Source organism: Octopus sinensis, linkage group LG14 (genome assembly GCF_006345805.1).
Source record: "Octopus sinensis linkage group LG14, ASM634580v1, whole genome shotgun sequence".
NCBI classification, from domain to species: domain Eukaryota; kingdom Metazoa; phylum Mollusca; class Cephalopoda; order Octopoda; family Octopodidae; genus Octopus; species Octopus sinensis.
In genome coordinates, this window is record NC_043010.1 from 19,368,980 (window position 1) to 19,393,979 (window position 25,000).

Below are 25,000 nucleotides of genomic sequence, written 5' to 3' on the forward strand. Positions count from 1 at the left end.
ATATGGAAAATTCTGGAAGGGTTAGGACCTAATTTTGGCATCAAAGTTATACAAATGCTCGTACTAGATGCCGTTGTGTAATACCTAAAGTGAGGACCAGGAGCTACACAGCTATTCAATGTTTTGCTAAAGAAATAAAGAAACCTACATAATGTGGATGTGGACGTCTTCAAAAAGGAACTGGACATTCTCCTATCCGCAATGGTAGAAGAACAACATCCTGACATCAAATACAGACGAGGGCAGTAGTGTCAAAGTCCATCACACACCAAAGCAGCCAACGATCAGGAAAAAGAGACATGCAAGATTGCCAATATGAAATCCCACAAGAACCAACCACCTAAAATCGCTGTGGAAAGGGGACAAGATTTACGGTGCTGCCCCGGCATTACCGCAGCCGCTGCGTGGCTGAAATGCATAAAAGATATTATATTCATATGTGTGTATGTGTGTGTGTATATATACATACACACGTATACACACACGCAAAGATATATGTATAAACACACATACGCATGCACACACACATATATACATACGTATACACACGTAAAAATATATATATATACACATATGCACACATGCGCATGCATACACACACATATATATATACACACGTATACACAGACGCAAAGATATATATATATATATATATATATATACACATACGCATGCACACACACACACATATATGTATACATACGTATACACACACGTAAAGATATATATATATATATACACACACATATGCACACATTCGCATGCACACACACACACACACATACACACATAATGGGTCTGTTTATGACTAAATTTTGCATATTAACATTAACGCAAAGTTCCGCTATTACGTGGCAAGTCAGGTAATGTGCAAAATGGTTGTTGTTTGATTTTTGTCGGTTTTTCTTTTCAGTCCACTTTTATATTGGAAGACATAATCTATTAATAAAATTACCATTATGATTCTGTAATTCTGTTTCAAAGTTGTAAACGTTGATTATCGTTGATTGGTGAAGTGGCGACGGCGGGTGGCTGTGACGTCTACACCTGTTTTGTGTTTAAACGGTTTTCGCGGTGAATAAGGTGGGTATTTATTAAATATAACGATATATTATTATGGGAAAACTTTGTTGAAGGTTAAAAAAAAAATTATCTTTTTTGGCTGTAATTCTATTAGTATTTAATCGAAATTATATGGGAGAATATGTAGGAAAATTATATTCAAAGGAAGCTGGTTCTCTCTTTCTTTCTCTCTCTCTCTCTCTCGTTCTGTCGTTATATGAAAGTCGTTTTATTTCATAAGAAAATGGATTCCGTGGGTGAAATGTTTGAATCGTGTTTAAACAAACAGCAGTGAGAGTATCTGGAAAATAACATGATTTGTTTTTGCCATGCTTTTAAATATGAAAAGTTTTTCTATAATGCATGGATTACAAAATGAGTTTGATTGTGTATAACGGATGGTTGATGTCTAAAGAACTCCTTTTAATAAAGAGAGTGAAGTTGTGTGTGTGTGTGTGTGTGTGTGTGTGTGTGTGTTGTGTGTGTGTGTGTGCAGGTCTGGGCTTTTGTTTATTTTTCCTTATTTAGATACCAAATGTGGGTCGTGAAACTCGTTTCGATCCCCTCCCCCGCTTAAAGCTTTATAAGTATAATTACGAGGGGTGGATTTGCTGTTAATTACGATGTTGCTGTGATTAATGTTGAATTTTTTGCTGTGACCGAGTATGTGTGTACGTACGTATGTAAGTGCGCGCGTGCATACGTATGTATGTATGTATGTATGTATGTAGGGGATGTGTGTGTGTGTGTGTGTGTGTGTGTGTGTGTGTGTGTGTGTGTGTGTGTGTGTGTGTGCGTGCGTGCGTGTGCGTGTTCCCATATCTCTAGATATGCTCCGTATTCTTTTAGGATGAGTTCGACTGTTTTCACGTCGGTTACATCCAACGTCATCTGCATTCTCCAACATGTCCCTACTGGGTCCAAGTTAGAAAAGATGTCCTTTAAGTATCCTAACTTCCGCATCAGTGGGTCAAGAGCCAACGCATACAAGGGAGGCGAGAGGGGACTGGTTGTAATGCCTGGGTGGAAAAGACGATTCAGCACTCTGAACTTAAAAGGACCTGTCGCAAAGGAACAATTGGAACTGTAATCAACAGTGAACATTGGATATATGCGATCGTGTTCTATTGTCAAAAGCATGATACGTGAACCATAAGAAGTCACATGAAAATAGTAATGCCCAGATAGGTAATGATCTTGGACACCAACCACCTCTTATGGCTTGTGTCATATGTCAAAAAACTTGTAAGGTAATATCTGGACTTAAAAGACACATGCTAGTTCATAAAAACATTCCTTGAGAATCAGATTCCAAAAGAGCAAAGATATAGAAGAAACTTGAATAATATCTGTCACTTATGTTTTAAACACTGTCAGTCAACGGCTTGTCTAAAAGTCATCTAAGGGCTCATCAATGGAGTGGTTGTGTTGGGTGATGGAGTGTGGTGTGCATGATGTTGGTGGGATGGCCATCATCTCTCAAGATGGAACAATCATCATGTATGTATGTATATACATACATACATACGTATATGTGTGTGTGTGTGTGTGTGTGTGTGTGTGTGTGTGTGTGTGTGTGTGTGTAAAATTAATAGAGGTCGCAAAAGTGACGGAGGGTACTGACTAGCACCGGTTTTGCTAAAGATAAGAGTTAATCTAACTCAAAACCACAAATGCACTGTCTTAAGTGACTGATAAAGGGAAGTAAGTCCCCAGCGTACATAGCCGGATCGCGATTTTGGATTTTGACGTAAACCATATTAATCCTCATCCGCGGCTCTTAACGCCTAGGGTTAAACTCAACTACCTCTGTCAGTCTTATAAGAAAAACCGCTGAAAACGTGTGCTGATTTCCAGAATGGTAAAAGTGTAAACAAATTTAAAAGGGTGGCTTGTTAACAATCAGATCATAATGGCAAAATTAACAGAGGTCTCAGAAGTGATAGAAGGTATTCACTAGCACTGTTATTGCTAAAGATAAGAGTTAAACTCAAAGCCATAGGCGTTAGGAGCCGTTGATGAGGATTAAGATGGTCTACACCAAAATCCGAAATCGCGATCCGGCTATACACGCCGGGGACTTACCTCTCTTTGTCAGCCACTTAAGACAGTGAGTTTGTGGCTTTGAGTTAGTTTAACTCTTATCTTTAGCAAGTGCGGTGCTAGTCAGTGTGTTTTGTCAATTTTGTGGCCTCTGTTAATTTTGCCTCTAGGTTCGAATTGCTAATAAGCCACCTTTTTTAAGTTGATATATATATATATATATATATATAAGTGGTGTGGTGTGTGTGTGTGTGTGTGTGTGTGTGTGTGTGGTGTGTGTGTGTGTATGTGTGTGTGTGTGTGTGTGTGGAGGCGCAATGGCCCAGTTGTTAGGGCAGCGAATTCGCGGTTGTAGGATCACGGTTTCGATTCCCAGACCGGGCGTTGTGAGTGTTTATTGAGCGAAAACACCTAAAACTCCACGTGGCTTCGGCAGGGTGTAGTGGCGATCCCTGCTGTACTCTTTCACCACAACTTTCTCCCACTCTTTCTTCTGTTGGCCTGCTCGCTTATCCAGCGGGGTGGCGTCACTTGAAGGCGAAAACAATGCAAAGCGCATTGTGACCAGCGATGTGTAGCAACATCTGATAGCCTGGTCGGTCACGGTGATATATATATATATATATAAACATATAGAAAAGAGTGGTCTAGTTCCCTATAGATACAAGGCGACCACTTTCACTCCCCTCCCCTTCATTTCATTTACCGGTTTCTTTTTTCTCTTCCTTTTTCTCCTTCGTTTCTTCTTCAGTTTTTCCTTTTTTTTCTCTCTGTTCTCTTTTCTTTTCGGTCCTCTTTCCGTAGCTTTATCATTTTTCTTTTCGTTTACTTTGACACATTCTGCGCGAACTCAAGGTCGTTCCCTTCTGCGCATGCCCCAAGGTTGTTAACTTTTTTTCAATTTTACAATTTGTTCACAATTCTTTTCCATCGGTCAATCGTCCGGTTGAGTTAAATAGAACTATGGACGCACCTAAAATGCATTTCTGAAACAGCAACAGATCCATGATATACAAACAAGTAAATGTGTAAAGGCCGTTATTTATGCTTTTCCTTATATATTCATTGTAGGGTACTGCGAGTGAAGCTACTTTTGTTGCACTTTTGGCCGCCCGTACTGAAGCTATCCGACGTTATAAACTTCTTCATGGTTCTATGGAAGATTCCGATATAAACGGTCGCCTTGTTGCCTACTGCTCTGACCAGGTAAGAGTCCCGGGGTATTCCAACGTTTTCTCTTAAATTATTATCTGTTACTTAAGTGTATGTATGTGTGTGAATGTGAGTGAGTATGCGTGTGTGTGTGTGTGTGTGTGTATTTGTGTGTGTGTGTGTGTGTGTGTGTATGCGTGTGTCTGTGTGTGTCTATGTGTATGCGCGCGCGTTTGTGTACATGTGAATGTATGTGAGTGATATGAGTGTGAGAGTGTGTATGCTTGAATGTGTGTGTGAGGTGATGTACACATGCGAACACAATTACACACGTGTGTTTATGTGTGTATACATACACATATGCATATGTATGTATGTATGCATGTATGTATGTATGTACGTACGTATGTATGGCCTAGTGGTTAGGGTATTGCACTCATGATTGCGAGACTATGGTTTCAATTCCCGGATTGGGTGGTGCATTGTATTCTAGAGCAAAAGAGTTCATCTCATGCTGCTTTGCAATCGCTTCGACACTTGACCTATGCTTCGCCGTGCAATGTCCATTTGATGGAAGCAGTGAGTTCTAACATACAGCACGAACATTTGATCATTGTGAACAAATCATCCATAAAGCTTGTTCAGCAAAAAATTGCAGAATCGTTTTCTTCGGACTCGAGAGAGCACGATCAGTAATACCATTTTCAATGAGCTCTATTTTGTCTCAAAGAAACTTAAGAACTTCCGTGTCTTCGGTGCTAGGCTTCATCTGTCGCCGTTTTACGCTTGTATATACTCTCTACTCTTCTGTTTTACTCTTTTACTTGTTTCAGTCATTTGACTGTGGCCATGCTGGAGCACCGCCTTTAGTCGAGCAGATCGACTCCAGGATTTATTCTTTGTAAGCCTAGTACTTATTCTATCGGTCTCTTTTGCCGAACCGCTAAGTTACGGGGACGTAAACACACTAGCATCGGTTGTCAAGCGATGTGGGGGACAAACACAGACACACAAACATATACACACACATACATGTGTATATATATATATATATATATATATATATATATATATAATATATATATTATATATTATATATATATACATATATATATATATATACGATGGGCTTCTTTCTGTTTCCGTCTACCAAATCCACTCAGAAGGTTCTTTGGTCAGCCCGAGGCTATAGTAAAAGACACTTGCTCAAGGTGCCACGCAGTGGGACTGAACCCGGAACCATGTGGTTGGTAAACAAGCTACTTACCACACAGCCACTCCTACGCTTGTATATACATTATAAATGTTATACACATCATTGTTATTTTAAACTAATGCTGTTTCAAGTCCGTATATTGAAATATGCAATCATACATGTACGTGTGTGTGTGTGTGTGTGTGTGTGTGTGGTGTGTGTGTGTGTGCTTGTGTGTGTGTGTGTGGATATATAATCTGTATGGTATTTATTATTTAATTTAATTGTTAAATACTAAACCCTGATGCCATGTTTGCTTCAGCAGATATGATGCCATCTCCCCATTAACTCCATTCATTTCAGGCGCATTCATCTGTAGAGAAAGCAACTTTGATTGGTTTGGTGAAACTAAGACTTCTTCCTACTGATGATCACCTAAGTTTGAGAGGAAATACACTGGAAATGGCAGTGAAAAAAGATAAAGAAGCCGGTCTGATCCCATTTTTTGTAAGTAATCTGCCATTTTGTTTTCTATATGCCATGACAGAATTTATGGAGCTACTTGTCTCGTGTCTTGGTTTGAATTGTCCTGGACTGGTCAAATCAAGACAGGTTTGTTTCGTATGAATTGGTTAAATTCGCATTTAGAGTCATGTAAAGTGACGTATGTTGTCTTATACATATCTATACACTTATACACACCGTTAGACAGATGTACATCTATAGACATATATACACGTCCGTAGAAATATACGCATATATAAACATGTGCACATTTTAGACACGCCGGTGACACACACATGTGGTAAGAAGTTTACTTCCCAACTGCAAGGTCTCGGAGTCAGTCCCACTGTGTGGCACCATGGGCAAGCCTCTTCTACAGTAGCCTCGGTTCTACCAAAGCCTTGTGAGCAGATTTGGTAGACGGAAACTGAAAGAAGCCCAGTGTGTGTGTGCGCACGCGTGTGTTTGTGTGTGTGCGTGTGTGCGTGTGTGCGCGCGTGCGTGTGTGTGCGCGTGCGCGTGTGTCTATACACTTATGGATACATATACTGACATTCGTTTCTCGTTGCTTCGGGGTCGCAATACATCCACCTAAGAAGTTATAATGTGTAAACCCTATTTTACAGGCAGAAGAGATGATAGACCTGAGGCAAGAAAGTTCTTTGAATACATAGAATGTCTTATATTGTCTGCTTTTATTTGCGTTGTATGGTTCCTCATTCCATCACATTGGCGAATTATTAATTAACTATAAGCAAAGAGTTATTAATTAATTGTTAATGGTTTTTATGCAATATATATATATGAGATATTATCGGTTTCAAATTTTGGCACAATATCAGAAATTTCGGGGGAGGGGCTAAGTCGATGTAATCGACACCAGTATTCAGCTGGTACTTATTTTATTGACCACGAAGGATTAAAGGCAGAATCAAACCTCGGCGGAATTTGAACTCAGAATGTAAAGTCGGTGGAAATACCACTTACCATTTTGTGACGGAAGAGAATAACAGGGCCACTGACGGGATTTGACCTTGTGACTCTAGGTTACCGAACGGCCGTGTTACCGATTACATTATAGAGCTCCTCCAGTTTCCATCTCTTTAAATATAACATAATTTGTTTCCGCTATTTTTACCGTAAGTTGTTTTAAATAAAGATGTGATTTGTCCATTGAGCCGGTCTCGCGGTTATAGGGAAGTTTGTAATGTTTTATTAAAACTAAATCTAAAAAAAAAGAAGGTTAATGATGCTTTACTTAATTATTAAAGAGAAATTAATAACTGGATCGTGAGATTCATGTTTGAAATCCTGGAAAGAGATTCAAATGATCAATGGAACAGATAAGGCCAGAAGTGACCAACCATCGGACCTCGAACAACGAATTTTTAAAAATTAATTTTTATTTCTATTTTAATGACTATCATAATCTGCAAAGTGTTTTTCTCATTATATATGCATTAGCTATGTAATAATTAAATGATACGTTAAACACTTCACTGTGTTTTGCTATGCACGTGATCTCTCCGGTCCGTGGGAAAATTGTCTTCTGTCTTCTGTGAAACCAGTCCGCGGTGCAAAAAAAAAAAAACGTTTGGGGACCGCTAGATTAAGTGACTACACAAGACATCTTTCGTTGGTTCCTTTTTCAATGTCAATAGGGAGATTTTCTTGCAAGATTTAATTGCTATATTGAACATACATAAACACCCCGCCGTTATTTCACGTACACCTTAACTTAAAGTCTACATGCAGTTCGTTGGGAGTGAAGTTGTTGCTGCATTGAATAGATGTAATAAATGGATTGAAACTTTCTTATTATATCATACAATTTCTATTTAAAATCTATATAAATATATTATGCAGTTTCTTAGAGGAGATTCACCTCTTACATCGAGTAGCTATTGTTTACAGCACACAAGCTTCCTCGTTCGTTCATTCGGTTGCTATTTTAAAGAACCATAGACTTCAAGGATGTAAAACCACATCACCTTAAATGGTTTATGTTTTTGAAATTTTAAATGTAAGCCTGACAAACAGCTACATCACTCCATCTTGGTTTTATATAAGTTAAATAATGTAAAAATATGTGACACCCATTCGCTTTGTTTTACTTTAATATTTTGGCTTTTTATTTCAGGTGTGCGGCACTTTGGGAACCACTGGAGCTTGTGCGTTTGATAACCTTCCCGAGCTGGGAGCCGTCTGTAAGTGAAATATATAACAGATCTAATAATATTTATGCCATGTAAGGCGAAAACCTAGCAGAATCGTCAGGACGCCACAGACGAAATGCTTAGCGGCGTTTCGTCTGTCTTTACGATCTAAGTTCAAATCCCGCTGAGTCAACTTTGCCTTTCACCCTTTCGGGGTCGATATAAAAAGTACCTGTTGTGTACTGGGGTCAATGTAATCGACTTACTCCTTCCCTAAAATTTCTGGCCTTGTGCCAAAATTTGAAACCATTGTTATTATTATATCTTATTTTTGCAAATCTCAGACACTTCGACGTTAAACGATCGGGACATTTCAGTTTGGGAGCAGTCAACAACAAATTGACAAAGATCCCTGCTTCCTCTCTTCTGCCTTACATAGACAAGATTTTTTTTTTTAATTCTCGTTTTAACGAGAAATGTTGACATTTGCATGATCTGTGACCTTACAGCAATTTTGATTCTGTTTACAGTCTTCGAAACTGTCCGATATGCATTCCAGTGCTGTGGTCAGCACTACAATCACTAAAACAATCTTCATTTTCCACTACTTTCCAGCCTCCTCCTTCAGTGATTTATACTTCTCCATCTTTTCATGCTCTTTATCTTTTACTTTACTCTCTCCTGGAATAGAGATATCGATAATTTGGGCCTCTTTCTTTCTTCTTGACGACTATAACCATCTGGCTTTACTGCTTCAGTCATGCCATCATATTGAATGGTGAAGTCCAACAAAAGCTTAAATTTGTCAACCTTTAACACCCATCCTGGTTTCTGCTCGTAGCATTTAGCTGCTTTGACAAATCCAGACTTCTCAGATATCATCCGGTGAATATCTCTGGTAACGTTATCGTGTCGTCCTTTTGAACTGTCGCTGTGCTATCTTAGCACATTCGCTTAAAGATGGCTGACCGTTTTTACTTTTGCTCCAAATGCTCTACATAATGGCAATTCTTTCGTTTTGTCAACATAATGTTTAGTGTAGTCAGTTATGAGAGTCTGCTTCTGAGCACTGCATACCAGAGTCTCAGTGCATCCTTTCAGATCATCATTTCTAAGACATTGTTATCATCATCATCATCATCACCACTATCATCACCACCACCACCATCATCATCATCATCACCGTCATCGTCGTCGTCGTTGTTCTTGTTCTTGTTGCTGGTGTTGTTGTTGTTGTTGTTGTTGTTTTTGTTGTTGTTGTTGTCACATTTTAACAGGAAACCTCCTCTTCAATCCAAGGTGTTGCCGAATCAATATGGATGCACGTGGATGCTGCCTATGCCGGAACGGCCTTTATCTGTCCCGAGTTTCGAAAGTTTATGGTTGGCATCGAACACGCCCATTCTTTGGCTTTCAATGCCTCCAAGTGGATGATGGTGAACTTTGAATGCACAGCAATGTGGTAGGTCGATTATATAAACTTACCTCACTCTCTCTCTCTCTCTCTCTCTCTCTCTCTCTTTCTCTCCATCTCTTTGTCTGTCTGTCTCATCCTCCTCTCTCTCTCTCACTCACTCTCTCTCTCTCCATCTTTTTGTCTGTTTGTCTGTGAGCTGCTCATCCACTCTCTCCATTTCTCAGTCTGTCTGTCTGCCTCTCACCCTGTCTCTCTTTCTCGCTCTCTCTCTATCTCTCCCCATCTCTCTCTATCTCGCCTTTCCTCAACCAGTCCTCACTTTCTCTCTCTTTCTCCCCTTCTGTTTCTGTCTGTCTCTCTTTCTTTTTCAAGCTCTCTCTCTCTATCTATCTGTCTGACTGTCTGTCTTTATCTCTTCCCACCCCTCTCTCATTATCTCTTTCGCTTCCAGCCTTTGGTACCTATTTGTAGTTAAGTCCACTGTGCCTTCCTAAGTCCACTGTGCCTTCCTAAGTCCACTGTGCCTTCCTATTTGTTTTCATCTCGATCGAGGACCGTGCCTCCATTATCGTATATACTTCACATCTCATGAATTATACTTCAACAAAATACATATTTACAGCCGAACGAACTGTGATTATAGAAGGGACATAATTATAGTTTAATGAACTGTACGTACCATACAATGCATGTAGGCATTTTACTGTACACGCACACACACACACACCACACACACACACACACACACACACACACACACACACACACATACACATATAGTTCAAATCTACAGAAAACAAAAGACGAAGACAGGTGTAGGAACAACAAGCAAATGTATTAGTTTAACGCTCGGGAAGAATGGAGTAGTACTTCACGTTGCCAGTCTACGCTCTTCGACAGAAAGGATTAAGAATGGAAAAAATGGAGAGAGAATGGGAAAAACGGAAGGAGAAAAAATGTGCTGAGTTCAACGGTCCAACAATGGAGATGAGTAGAAAAAAGAAGCTGAATGAAAGGGAGATGATGATGATGATGATGATGATGATGATGATGATATAAAAATAATAATGATAATAATAATAATAATAATAATAATAATAATAATAATAATAATAATAATAATAATAACAATAATAATAACGGTAACAGTGACCCCCCCCCCAACGAACTAAGGTGCGCAAAATTATGTTGATCTGGAAGTTGTCATTGTTGTTGTTTAACTCAAAGTCAGCTCTGACTGAGCAGATTTATGATAAAAAATATTCCAGGCAAGATAGTCCCATTTTTTGCACATCTAGAACACCATTCTTTAATGTGTCCCCTTTTTAAAGACAGCAAATATACACATACATACATATGTGTATGTGTGTGTGTGTATGTGTGTGTGTGTGTGTGTGTGTGTGTGTATTTATGCAGCTGAGGATTGCTCTGCATTTAAATTCATATAATGGTTGCATTGTTTCAATAAATGGAGTCGCTTGAAACGTTATCCTGTTGCTTATTTTGACTTTCATAATATATATATATATATATATATATATATTATGTATGTATGATTCAAAATGTGACCGCGTGTGTATCGTTGGCGATTTTTCCCCCGTCTTCCCTTCCTTGGATCTTTCCTTTTCCTATGTTTCTGACGAAGAGCTCTGCTCGAAACGTTAAATCCTCCTTCTTTCCTGAGCGTCCAATAATACTATACTTGTTCCACGTCCTCGCGTTGTAGTGTTTTCCTTTTTTTTCATGTTTGGATTAACTATATATATATATATATATATATATATATATATATATATATATATATATATATATATATATATATATATATATATATGAACTGTAGGTTAGATAAAATATGTTGACATATTTTAACTCCTAAAGCAAAATTCACTGCAGACAGCGAAAAGAAAAATTCTCTGTTATGGTAATAGGTGTAAAAACAGTATAATCTTCCCAATGCTTGCCTCTAGCGGATTCCAAGATGGACGTTTGTTGCTCCTTAACCTTTCTCAGTGGGAAATACCGAAGAGAGATGACCCTGGGTAAATTCAAGCCATAGTTGAAATAAAAAAACAGTTCTCAGATATATGTGTGTACGTGTGTGTGCGTTCGTGCGTACGTGAGTGTGTGTGTGAGTGTGTGTGAGTATATGCGTGCGTGTGTAAATGTTAACCTAGAATCTTCGCTGGTAAGAATAAAGTCCCCAAAATGACAAAAGGGAGTTGCTTTGGTCCAATAGTAGAACATTTGTAATATTTACAAAAAGTGAGTTCTAGTCCCATTTGCAGCCTTCTGCTTTTTTATTTTATTTTAATTCAAAGCGTTTTTAACCCAGCATTTAGGCGCTATCATTTATAGCTTTATCTGCTTCAAGTTCCACCGTCTCCCAACAGAATTATTTCACGTGTTCTAGAAGCTTCCAAATTCTTATGACGTAAACAGCATATAATACTCATTGGTAAAAATAAAGTTTTTCAAATGGTCGGTGAAAGTACGAGGAAAGACAAATTCAACCAGGGATCGAACTTTCATTGCTGTATTAGATGACGTGTTCTGTCTACCACATATAAGTATAATAGCATATTACAGCGTGAAACAAGCTTTTGTTCTTTTGATTAAAATAGTTATAACTGTATTTGTTGTTGCCGTTGTTGTTGTTGTTGTAAGTATAGAGAGGTGATAAAATGGTATGGAGTTTTCTATTGCTTCCAATAAACATGGCTGACGATAATTATTGCTGCATCATAAATCATCTGTGTGTCGCACATGCGTAGGTAGTCGTATTGTTTCCGGCATTATACACATCAAACCGGAAATTCATGGATTCACCTTTAGCTAGACGTGTGTGTGTATGAGTGTGCGGGAAGGAGTGTAACTGTAAAAGTGTGCCGGAATGCCTACATATAAATATGTATGTACGTATGTATGTATGTATGTATGTATGTATGTATGTATGTATTATGTATGTATGTATGTATGTATGTATGTATTTATGTATGTATGTATGTATGTATGTGTGTGAGCATGTGTATATGTGTTAGTCTATGTGTGTTAGGGAATATCCGAGTATGTTTGTGAGTTATTAGTATAGAGTTGTGTAAATGTACCTGCATGGGTTGGAGGTAATTGTGTGTGTCTGTGTGTGTGTGTGTGTGTGTGTGTGTGTGTTGTGTGTGTGTGTGTGTGTGTGTGTACGCCTGCATGGATGTATGTGTATGTATGTGTGTGTCTGTGTCCGCGTATTTGTTTTCGTGTGAAGTTGGAGTGAAAGGATCTTTCAACTGCAACAGCAAAATGTACAAAAACAAAAAACAAGGATAATGATCGCAACACAATAAGTGGTGGTGGTGGCGATGGTGGCGGTGGTGGTGGCCGCCGCCGTCGTCGTCGTCGTCGTAGTAACAATGGTAGTAGCAATGGTGGCAGTTGTGGTGATATTGGCAAATGTTTATAATTGTAATGGTGAGTGGAGGAGTAGGGGAAATAAAAGTGTGACAGTGGTGTCGGCGGTCGTGGTGGCCATCGTAGCGATGATGATGATGATGATGATGGTGTTTGTGGTAGAAGCAAAAATCCCGGTTGCCATGGTGGTGCTAACCCAGCCAGTGGCAGTTGTGGTGGTCGTAATGGTGGTGATGATGGTCGCAGTCCAATGACTGACGCAAGTAAGAAGTAACAGATGAAAGACGCATGCGTAAATGAAGAGTGTCGGTGAATATGAAAACATTATTGGGCGGCGAATTGGCAGAAACGTCAGCACGCCGGGTGGAATGCTTAACGGCATTTCACCCGTCTCCATGTTCTGAGTTCAAATTCCGCCCGGGTCGACTTCGCCTTTCATCCTTTCGGGGTCGATAAATTAAATACCAGTTGCGTATTTCGGGCCTTGTGCCTATAGTAGAAAAGAATATGAATGCATTATACGCACCTACGCACTACGAAGTCCCGAAAAAAGCGGGTTTAACGATACGATAAAATACATCCGTCAACAAGGAACCTCTAATACTAAGGACAAAACGCACGCACACACACACACACACACACACACCACATAACAGAGCTACCACAACATTAGTGATAAGGGAATCTCAGCCACATCAAGTTCAATTCACTTTGTATTCCACTGTTTTGACGGGAAAAGTCAAGTTGGCCATGTTCGGAATGTCTTTCTTTCACCATAGTTCTTGCTCAAAGAAGTGGTCCAACAGCAGCAACGCCAATGCAGTTCTACCATTACATTGACCACCGCTACACTGTCGTCACACTACAACCAAGACACACCACCACATCCACCACCACTATGCCGTAACCGCAACTACATCATCACACCACACCACACCACCATCACCACCATCACCATCACCACCATCACCACAATCATCACCACCACCACTACCATCACCATCACCATTACCACTGCCACCATCACCACCATCACCACCTCCACCATCACCATCACTAACATCACCATTGCCACCACTATCACCATCACCACAACCACCATCACCATTACCACCATCACCACCACCACCATCACCATCACCACCACCATCACCACCACCACCATGACCACTACCATCACCACCACCATCACCACCATCACCATCATCACCATCATCACCATCACCATCACCACCACCACCACCATCACCGCCATCACCACCATCACCATTACCACCACCACCACCACCGCCACCATCGCCACCACCACCACCACCGTTACCATCGCCACCACCACCACCACCACCACCACCACGACCGCCATCACCACCATCACCATCACCACCACCACCACCACGACCGCCATCACCACCACCACCATCACCACCATCACCACCACCATCACCATCACCATCACCACCACCACCATCACCACCACCATCACCTCCATCACCACCACTACCATCACCATTACCACCACCACCACCACCATCACCATCATCATCAACACCGCCACCACCACCACCATCACCACCATCACCACCTCCACCATCATCATTACCACCACCACGATCAACACCACCACCACCATCACCATCAGCACCACCACCATCACCATCCATGCCTCCACAACCATCACAACATAATTACAATAAGCAAGGTCTTCTATTTCTCCAGGATCAAAGACAGCACTTCCCTACATCGAACATTTAATGTTGATCCATTGTATTTGAAGCACGAAAATTCGGGTAAGTTCGTTTTGTTGTTATTGCTGTTGTTGTTGTTGTTATCTATATTGTTGTTATTGTTATCTATATTGTTGCTGTTCTTACTTATGCTGTTATTGTTGCTGATGATGATGACGATGATGATAATGATGATGATAAGGGCGGCGAGATGGCAGAATCGTTAGCACGCCGGGCGAAATGCTCAGCGGTATTTTGGCTGCCGCTGCGTTCTGAGTTCAAATTCCGCCGAGGTCGACTTTGCCTTTCATCCTTTCGGGGTCCATTAAATAAGTACCAGTTACGCACTGGTGTCGATATAATCGACTTAATCCCTTTGCCTGTCCTTGTTTGTCCCCTCTGTGTTTAGCCCCTTGAGGGTAGTAAAGAAATAGGTATTATCGCCATTGTCAGTGTTGCCAGTAAAGTCATTATTGTTGTTGTTGTTGTTGTGGCTCCAGAATTCAGGTCAATGAGGTCAAATTGCTCAACAGATGACCAACACATTTAGGTGTTTACATGAGTTCAGTATTTACGGCGAGAACAAATTCCAAATTAATCAAATTGTGAAAGGGATTGTTAAGTGCATTTATAATGTGACTGACCTAATATATTTTGGAGATAAAGCAGTGATGCATGCACGCTTACATGTATGCACGTATCTGTATATACAAGTATGTGTACGTGTGTGTGTGTATGTGTGTGTGTGTACCATAAAATCAAACCAAGTAATTTTGGATATACTTAATACACGCGTTTCACATCATTGCGCAATAGATAAAAAGGAATTCATGTTACACAACATCTTCCTCAGCAAAGACGTTTTGATATGTGTAAGAAATTAATTTCCTTTTATATATTATGCAATGATCTGAAACGCGCGAATTAAATGCAGCCAAAATATATCAAGCTAGCCAGTCCTTACGACATTTACACGAATACACTAACAAGAATGTTGTTCTTTTCGACTCAAGCTGGTAACCTACATCGCTCCCAAGCATAACACTATATAAACATACATACATAAATACATACATATATATATATATATATATATATATATATATATATATATATATATATATATATATATATATATAGTAAATATAATTAATATAATATATGCTTGAGCTTATAAGCTTTCACCGTATATTGACAATAGAAAATAATTTAATATTGAATATATTTAATGTGTGTGTGGGTGTGTTTTGCGGTGTGTGTGTGTGTGTATATATATATATTATATTTGGCTATATTATATGTCTATATCTCCCTGTAGAGGCAAGCGTCTACAGAAATTGCATAAACTATATGCATTTTGAGATATATATATATATATATATATATATATATATATATATATATATAATATATATATATATATATATATATATATATATGGTGCATATATGCTAATGTCTATATTCAGATACTTATAATAGCAGTGCTAGAAACATATACAATACTGCGATAGATAATCTGTAGTAAAATAATCTTTGTATGAAGCTAATCCTTTTTAAAATTTCTTAAAAGAAAGCTTGTAACACCAATTATAACTTTGACGTCTCCCTCTTCTCTCTCTCTCTCTCTCTCTCTCTCTCTCTCTCTCTCTCTCTCTCTCTCTCTCTAACATACATTCTGTTATAAACTGAGCTAGTATTAATCTCTAAACATTCTTTTGTGAACCCTAAAATAGCAAAATATAATTCTATATATAAAAGAATCTTCATAAGTCTGCGAAGAAGAAGAAACTTCCACCAAAGCAAATGGTGACCTGAGTATGGCACATCTGCCGCATGAACCCCCATAGAAGTTTACTTCTTCACATACATACCTGACTGAACGCACACAATAAGAATATTTCCTTATCAAACAAGAAAAACTGTCTCTGCCATTCCTTCCTCGTTACCCATGCCCTACATTTAAATATATAGTTTCGTCCTATTCTTTTCGATCACCCCTTTCCATGAAAGGAGGTGGTTTGCAATAATACACTTACCTTGCTGAAGGAAAACCGCAGACGGATCTGATGAAGGAGAGTAAGATAAACTTTGAAGTCACTGTCAACCTTTTCCTTCGAAGAATTAATAAATTTGTACTTTACTAAAGTGTATCAAGTGATAAATATTTAGACAGACAAACAGCTTGCTAGCTTGCTAGCTAGCTAGATAGATAGATAGATAGATAGATAGATAGATAGATAGATAGATAGATAGATAGATAGATAGATAGATAGATTGATAGATAGATAGATAGATAGATAGATAGATAGATAGATAGATAGATAGATAGATTGATAGATAGATAGATAGATAGATAGATAGATAGATAGATAGATAGATAGATAGATAGATAGATAGATAAAGAGAGAAAGCGATAGATAGATAGATAGATAGATAGACAGACAGACAGACAGACAGACAGACAGACAGACAGACAGATAGATAGATAGATAGATAGATAGATAGATAGATAGATAGATAGATAGATAGATAGATAGATAGATAGATATGTATGTATTATTTCCCTTCTCAACTTATCAATCTATTTCTTTCTTGTCTTCCATTTCACAGGAGCAGCCATTGATTACATGGTAAGTAGAACTTGTTCTTGCTTCATTTAGTCTTAAAATCTGACCATTACGAGTGTCATGGTTGTCTGCGTGATCTTTCTTTATCAGAAATGTTCAGTGTCTTGTCCTCCAGTTTAAATTAGTTCGATATAGATGTCATCAGGTTAACTACTTGTAATTAAGTAGGTGACAGTTATATCGAATTGTGTATTGGTTAGTGGTTCTCAGCGGGGGTTGATATGGACCTAGGGGGCTCCATATAAAATTTTGTTGTTAAAATTTATCTGCAATAAAATACCTATACTTCTCCAATACACAAAATATTTTAATTTTGTAATTCGTAATAACATTTAATTTTTAAAATATGATTTTTTAAACTTCAAATTTAAACATCATATGTTTCTCAGATAGACCCTCATGGTCTATCTGACTAAAATAGGGATCGATGGGTCTATAGGCAAAAAATAAATGGTTGGTCGATGTACTCTGGACGGGTCGGCCATGGCAATGAGATTGAAAAAGAATGAGAGGAGGTGATAGGGCGTGTTGCCGACGAGTATGACACAGGTTACAGAAAACAACCGTTGGCTGAGATAATCGGCTACTCTGTCTGTCTGAATCCCTCCAAACTGATCTTTTATGGGATTCGGTTGGCTCCTGTGACTAGTTGCTATGGAGCCGCTCTGGTTGGCCAGGTTTTAGCTTACTTTGTCCAATGCAAAGATCCGAGGCGAAATTGTTGGATCTATCCATCCTTTTTTCTGCAAATTCATTCGAGAAATGAATTCAGCGAATTGAATGAAATGTTGCCAATTTTAGACTGGAATTGTTATTGGAATAGTTGATAAGTATGGATGCAGATTTGACTGCCTTTAAAGACAGAAACAAACTATGGAAACTTTGCGATGCCAAAATCACTAAAAGTGTAAAGTAATCAGAATCTTGGGGTTAGTAGCCCGCGCTCTTAACCACTACGCCATATACCCACGGTCATATGGCGTAGTGGTTAAGAGCGCGGGTTACTAACCCCAAGATTCTGAGTTCGATTCCAAGCAGTGACCTGAACAATAACAACAACAGCAACACAACAACAACAACAACAACAACAACACTAATAACAATAATAATAATAATAATAATAATAATAATAATAATAATAATAATAATAATAATAATAATATCGAAAAATACCTTAGGAATGAGAACCCAGGTTCGAAATTTCCTTAAGACACCTGAAGAAGGCTGGAGGGAATATCAGCCGAAACGTTGTGGGAACAACAAACAAGATGAAGACAAATATCCGTCAAATGGAAATAATGTAAATAATGTACCTAATTCCTCATTCTCTTAAATATAGAACTGAAAGTGTAAACATGTAAAACTAAGTGAATAAAATAATATTGCAAAATTCTTGTTCTTTTTGGGTACCTCTTCGTGTATGACATCCATAGAAAAAGATATCATTTCACTCGCCGCCGTCCTGATTGTCACCATCTATATCATTCATTGATATTTCATACACATTCGCATTTGATAGGATAGTTTCAAAAAACTAAAATATTTATTATTGCAATTGAATAGAAAAGGATAAATATGTTTTGTTTCAGCGATCCCCAGTTAGGACTTTTCGAAAAATTTATCATAATTTCCAAGATAATTCACTTATGAAGAAAATTTTAATTCTCTATATTATTTTAATTCCTAAGACACCTGGCAAAGCCAAAAAATATGAATAAAAAGATTTGGCAGTTAATGGGTTAAAATATCTCCACAGACTTCGGTGCTAAAACAGGTGTAAATTGCTCAATCAGTTATTAACTGTTGAATGTCCCCTTCCCATTGTCCTTTTAATTGGGTGACATTGGTTGGAGAATGGAGAGTGGGGTCAGTCGACTAAACTGACCCCAGTCTATCTCATTTGTCCCTTTATGATCTCATCCGCAATCCACTATAGCCGTGGTTATACCTGGTTCCGTTCCATCACTAACAGGAAGAGAGAAAAAGCTGCTCTTCGTTCGGACGTCAATCTATCACAACGGATAAACTTGGTTGCGAAAAGAAATTAAACCAAGCTGTGTAAAATTAACGAAGGCACTAATTGCAGAAGTGAATTACAGTGAACTACTACAGTATCACGTGATAGGCGGAGTGACAATGTGTATGGATATCTCTCAGTGCAGGCGACAAGACACGACTTCTTGCCTTGTTGACTAGTTATCTTCTACTCTAACAACGCTTTCACCCCAGTATATACCCAGTTCGTATTTTATCAAGAGCTGTTGGTACCTAAATAGGGTCAATTGATTTAATTCAGGAATTCAACTTGTGTTGCAGTGAATAACATTCTTCTTGTTGAATGTTTCACTCTTTTCAGAAATATTTATTCCTCATATTGGTTGTAGGAGGACATTTTGACACAAGGTTATTCAGAGTTAGATAGAACTAGCGTAGTATTGTTGATTTAATATATGACTCTTACTGTTTTAGCTATCACGACCATATTTAAACACAGCACATAAAGAGATACTTCAAGGCATTTAGTCCAACAACACTTTACCATTTCTCCTACCTACCGTCTTTTCGAATCTCATTGAAGAAAAGTTCTTAGCTACATTATACATTAAAAAGGTACACTGCAGCTTAAATTGAACGTGTCTCTTTTAATACTGACATGTTCCAACATGTTGACTTAACTTCATTCTAGCTTCAGAGAAAACAATAATGAAGAAGAAATGAACGTATCAGAAGAAATGAAAGAAAGAACGGAGAAAACGACGTAAAGAACCGCAAACAAAGCAAAATCTGCATTATTGTTTTGTGAAAAAAAAATCCTTTTTTCCTGTTGAAAGACAGATAACGATAAGAAAGAAGGTTCGCCATTTGCAATAGAGATAAGCAGAATGGCGACATTAGCAACCGATGCAACATTTACAAGAATATATCGAGTCGTACAACGTCCTTTACAAACTATAAATTCCCAGTCGGAAGGAAAGTATTATAGCTTTAATTTTCAGACAATTGAAAAGCGGAAATGTAAATAAGAACAGAGAAATGTCATAAATAATTTTCTCCGATACCAGTTGTGAATATCAACGAAGCCACCGCTAGCTTGTCGTTAGGTTCTTTCTGCTTCTCTTTTTTTTTTCCTCTCCGTCTTTTACCCAACCAACCAGCATTTGATGAGTTCACTCATACAATACGGTGCTACTTAATAAAAATGAGGTAAAGTTTGTTTCCATTCTTACTTAGAATGACGACTACTACTACTACTACTACTACTACTACTACTACTACTACTACTACTACTACTACTAATACTTCTGCTGATGCTGCTGTTACTGCTGTTGCTGCTGCCATCACTACTATTATCGCTACTACTGTTGGTACTGCAAATGATAATAATGATGATGATGATTTTTGTTATTTGCCCTCAGGATGAAGGATGAAGAGGACATTACAAAGACAGACGTCAAGTGTTGGGGCTTATATATAATGAAATTATAAATATATATATATATACACACACACACACACCACAACAACACACACACACACACACACATATATATATATACATACATACTACACACATATATATAATATATATAATATATATATATACACACAACACACACATACACACAACACACACACACACACACACACATATATATATAATACTACATACATACACATATATATATATATATATATATATATTATATATATATATATAATATATCAGGTCATGCCATAAGTTCTGTCCGAATTTTGAATAAAGAAAACAAGTGATCAAATTTCGTTTTTGGATTTGGTTTGCAAGATTCTTTATGTGAGTTCGTGTATTGTTGCATATTCTCTTGTGTCTGGGGAGAGTCATTTTCTTTTTGTGCCTTATAATTTAACACTCACTGGTAAAATTTTCACTTTTTTCTTAATTTTATTTTCCTGGAATTTTCGTTGCGTCTTGCAACCTTTTCAGTAGTCTTGACTCAGAGTCAAGATTATTGAATTATAAGGCACAAAAAGAAAATGACTCTCCCCAGACACAACAGAAGTGATCAAATGTTATATTTAATTGAAATTTAATCATCAATGTACTTTTCCTGATTATCTATGAATTCCTTCCATCTATTTGCAAGCTTTTTAATCCCATCATTGTAAAACTCTTTTGGTTTCAAAGCGAAGAACTCTGAAATGTTAGGTAGATGTAAGGTAGATGAGGAATTTCTTTCCAACCAAGCTCTTCGATCTTCTGTGGTGTGATCTTTGCAGAGTGGGGTCGCGCATTTTCCTGATGAAACATCACTCTTTTTCGATTCGCTAAAGCGGGTCTTTTTTTTCTTCAAAGCTTGGTTCAAACGCTCTAATTGCTGACAGTAGACTTGATCATTGATTGTTGCATCAGGTGGTAACAATTCAAAATGAATTACTCTTTGCAATCCCACCAGATAGGAAGAAGAACCTTTTTCCCATGAAGTTCCCTTCTTTGTTGTGGTTGAGCTCTTTTCCTTAACATTTCGATAGAAGATCCATTTTTCCTCACCAGTCACAAGTCTATCCAAAAAAGGGTGAAATGAGTTCGCGAAAATGGAAAGGAGAGCAGATGTCAACTTGGGATTTGCGGTTGCTTTCGGACATTTCATGAGGCACCCATTTTCCAAGTTTAGGAACCTCTCCAAGTTGTCGAGATGACGATGAACAGTTGTATGGTTTGAACTAAGCTTTATTGCCGATTCTTCAACTGATAATGCGGGATTTTCTTCAAGGATTGCCTCAAGGAGCTTATCATCGAACTCAACTGGACGTCCTGTTCGATCTTTATCTTCAAGGCTGAAATCTCCACTTCTGAATTTTGCAAGCCATTTTCTGCAAGTTCTTTCATTCAAGCAATCTTTCTCATAAACTGAGTGTATGTTTCGAGTCGCTTCGCCTGCAGAGTTTCGTTTTTTGTACTCATAAAGCATTATGTGCCTTAAATACTCCTTGGATACTTCCATGTTAGAAAGGGTTTTAATCAAAGAAATTTTAATTCTATTATTCTGTAAAATAATATTTAATCAGTTTAAATGTACACAAATGCATATAAATAATTTCTAATTCCATTAGACATTCTAAAACACTATTGAATTTCATTCAATTTTAAAAAAGGTAAAATCGGAATGAACTTATGGGATGACATGATATATATAAGGTCTGAAGGCGTGTGGTTTAGGGGTTAGGGTATTTGGCTTGCGATCGTAGGGTCGTGAGTTCGATTCCCGGCAGCGCGTTGTGTCCTTCAGCTTGCAAAAATGAGTAGTACCTGTATTTCAAAGGGTCAGCCTTGTCACACTCTGTGTCACGCTGAATCTCCCTCAGAAGTATGTGAAGGGGTACGTGTGTCTGTGGAGGGCTCAGCCACTTTTGCATTAATCTCATGCGCAAGCTGTTCCGTTGATTGGATCAACTGGAACCCTCATCGTCGTAAGCGACGGAGTGCCAGATATATAAGGGTAAGATCCGAGGATCCAAGTGTAGGAAGCTAGTAAGCTTCAAGCAGTCTGTGGCAGGCATAGAAAACAAAATACGGATTGTGTCGAAGATTATGCACTTTTTCCCATATCGAAGTTACGAAGAAATTCGGTTAGCTGAAGATTTCTGTATAGCTCAGAGTTAGCAACTCGAGTTGCTACGAATGCGAATAAAAATTCTAATTGAGGGAGTAGAAGAGGTAGAATTCAGGCCTCATGTGTTTCCTAGCTAGCTGATACTCTCATGTAACAATTACTCAATCAGGGGTACTCAGCTAGCTGCTCATTAGGCAGGAAGATACCTTAATTATATAAAGGTCGCATTGTCTTTTGGGAATCCCAAGTCAACACATGATTAATGTATCCTCGGCCCGATGAGAAGCTGCGACTCTTGGTTGAGTAATTATTACATCAGAGGGTTTGTCAGCAAAGAAACATATGTCAACTCTTCTTTTCTTTTTCTTTTTTTTTTTTCTCCTTTCTTTTTTCTTACGGGTCACCATGCTTGACTGCTGAATCCACAAGTTTCTGTTTTTTACTCTCTCTCTGTTTATTTTCTTTTGTTCCTCTCTGTTGAGGAGCTTAGGCTCGAAACGTAAAAGACTTTTTCACTTTCCCGAGCGTCAAACTAATACACCTGTCTTCGTCTTTTGTTTTTTTGTAAATTCTAACTATATATATATATATATATAAACACACACACACACACACACACACACACACACACACACACACACACACACGAAGTTTTGTCAGTGAACAGGTCGCGGTTTGAAAGCGACAAAAATATTTTGACACAAATTAAATTGAAATGTTGAAGTGAATCTAACGGGCTTTTTTCTCTTTTGTGTGTGTGTGGAGAGAGAGAGAGAGAGAGAGAGAGAGAGAGAGAGAGAGAGAGAGAGAGAGAGAGAGAGAGAGAGAAATGTACAGAGTATACAATAAAACTAAAAAGGGAGCATACACCGTACAGAATAGTAAAAAAAAGTGCGAGCATGATAGTGATGATGTCCTCTTGCTAAAGGAGGGCCTGTAGGCATAATCGAAAAACCTCTCCTTCCAAGACTTCCCTTAACACCAAGGGCAAGTGCCCTTTCCAATCTCTGTTCCCCGACTCATAAAGGCGAGCAGCCCTAACGGACCGAGCGCGCGACGCGAAACGTTTCCTATAGGTGGCCGTTTACTTTGACCACCGAGCAGGTGCCGTTGTGCATTGCAGGCATCAAAGTGCTTAAAGGGAGTCCGAAATCGACTGCTTTCAGGACGGTTTCCAGGTAGCGATGTGCGACTATAGTGGTCTTGAAGGAGGGCAATGTGTGTGTGTGTGCTTGTTTGTGTGTGTGGGGGGGTGTAATGAATATAGTGACGTATGTACGTTTTTAAAATCTGTGAAGCCACTGTACTTAGTCCAGCCGAACTCCCTTTAATAACGCATAGTGTTTAAAAACACAACATAACTCAAAGCTAAGTGAAACGAAATCAAGCTGGAAGTGGAAGAATGTGACAGATATCGATATTTCACGGCCACTTCCACTCTCAAAACCATTCACAGATCCACCTCCGAAACGGCTTGCCGCGGCCGAATAGAGGTTTGTATACAAATAGTGTAAATACTTTTTGCCAGTGTATAAATCGAATTTATACACATACATACATACATACATACATACATACATACATACATACATACATACATACATACACACATACATTCATACATACACACATACGTAAATACATAAATGTGTGTGTGAGTGTGTGTGAGTGTGTGTTGTGTGTGTGTGTGTGTATGTGTGTGTGTATGTGTGTGTGTGTGTGTGTGTGTGTGTTAGTCCTTTTGTCCAAAGTAAGCCAATAAAATTTCATATTCCTGATGAATTGTTAAATATCAATAAAAAAAGAAGTTCGATCCCTATTGCAAGCTTATGAAGAAAGCTGTCGTGGGACTAATTTTACAATAAGATCAAATGTTAGATATGGATATGAGTCGTGTGTTTATATCTATCCACCCAACTCCCTTATATGTGATAAACTATATCAACTAAAGCAATATCTATTTATATTTATGATATAGTCGTTCATCTTTATTCTCTCTCTCCTCTCTCTCTCTCTCTCTCTCTCTCTCCGTCTATCTTTCTTTCTCTTTTGTGTGTGTGGCCAGAAGAGCAATACAACAGTAGATGTACTACTATACGTCGTCTGCTTTCTCCATTCTGCTTCA

At 38.4% G+C, this 25,000-nt stretch overlaps 1 protein-coding gene across 1 annotated transcript in view; it reads left to right on the forward strand.

Moving 5' to 3' along the window:
• Positions 1 to 25,000, forward strand: part of LOC115219006 (histidine decarboxylase-like) — a 138,522-nt gene that overhangs the window by 100,897 nt on the left and 12,625 nt on the right. The window contains exons 4-9 of the mRNA XM_029789045.2: positions 4,177 to 4,311; positions 5,816 to 5,959; positions 8,097 to 8,163; positions 9,412 to 9,574; positions 14,648 to 14,718; positions 17,268 to 17,287. Coding sequence (XP_029644905.2) covers positions 4,177 to 4,311; positions 5,816 to 5,959; positions 8,097 to 8,163; positions 9,412 to 9,574; positions 14,648 to 14,718; positions 17,268 to 17,287 — 600 coding nt within the window. The remainder of the gene's footprint in view (positions 1 to 4,176; positions 4,312 to 5,815; positions 5,960 to 8,096; positions 8,164 to 9,411; positions 9,575 to 14,647; positions 14,719 to 17,267; positions 17,288 to 25,000) is intronic.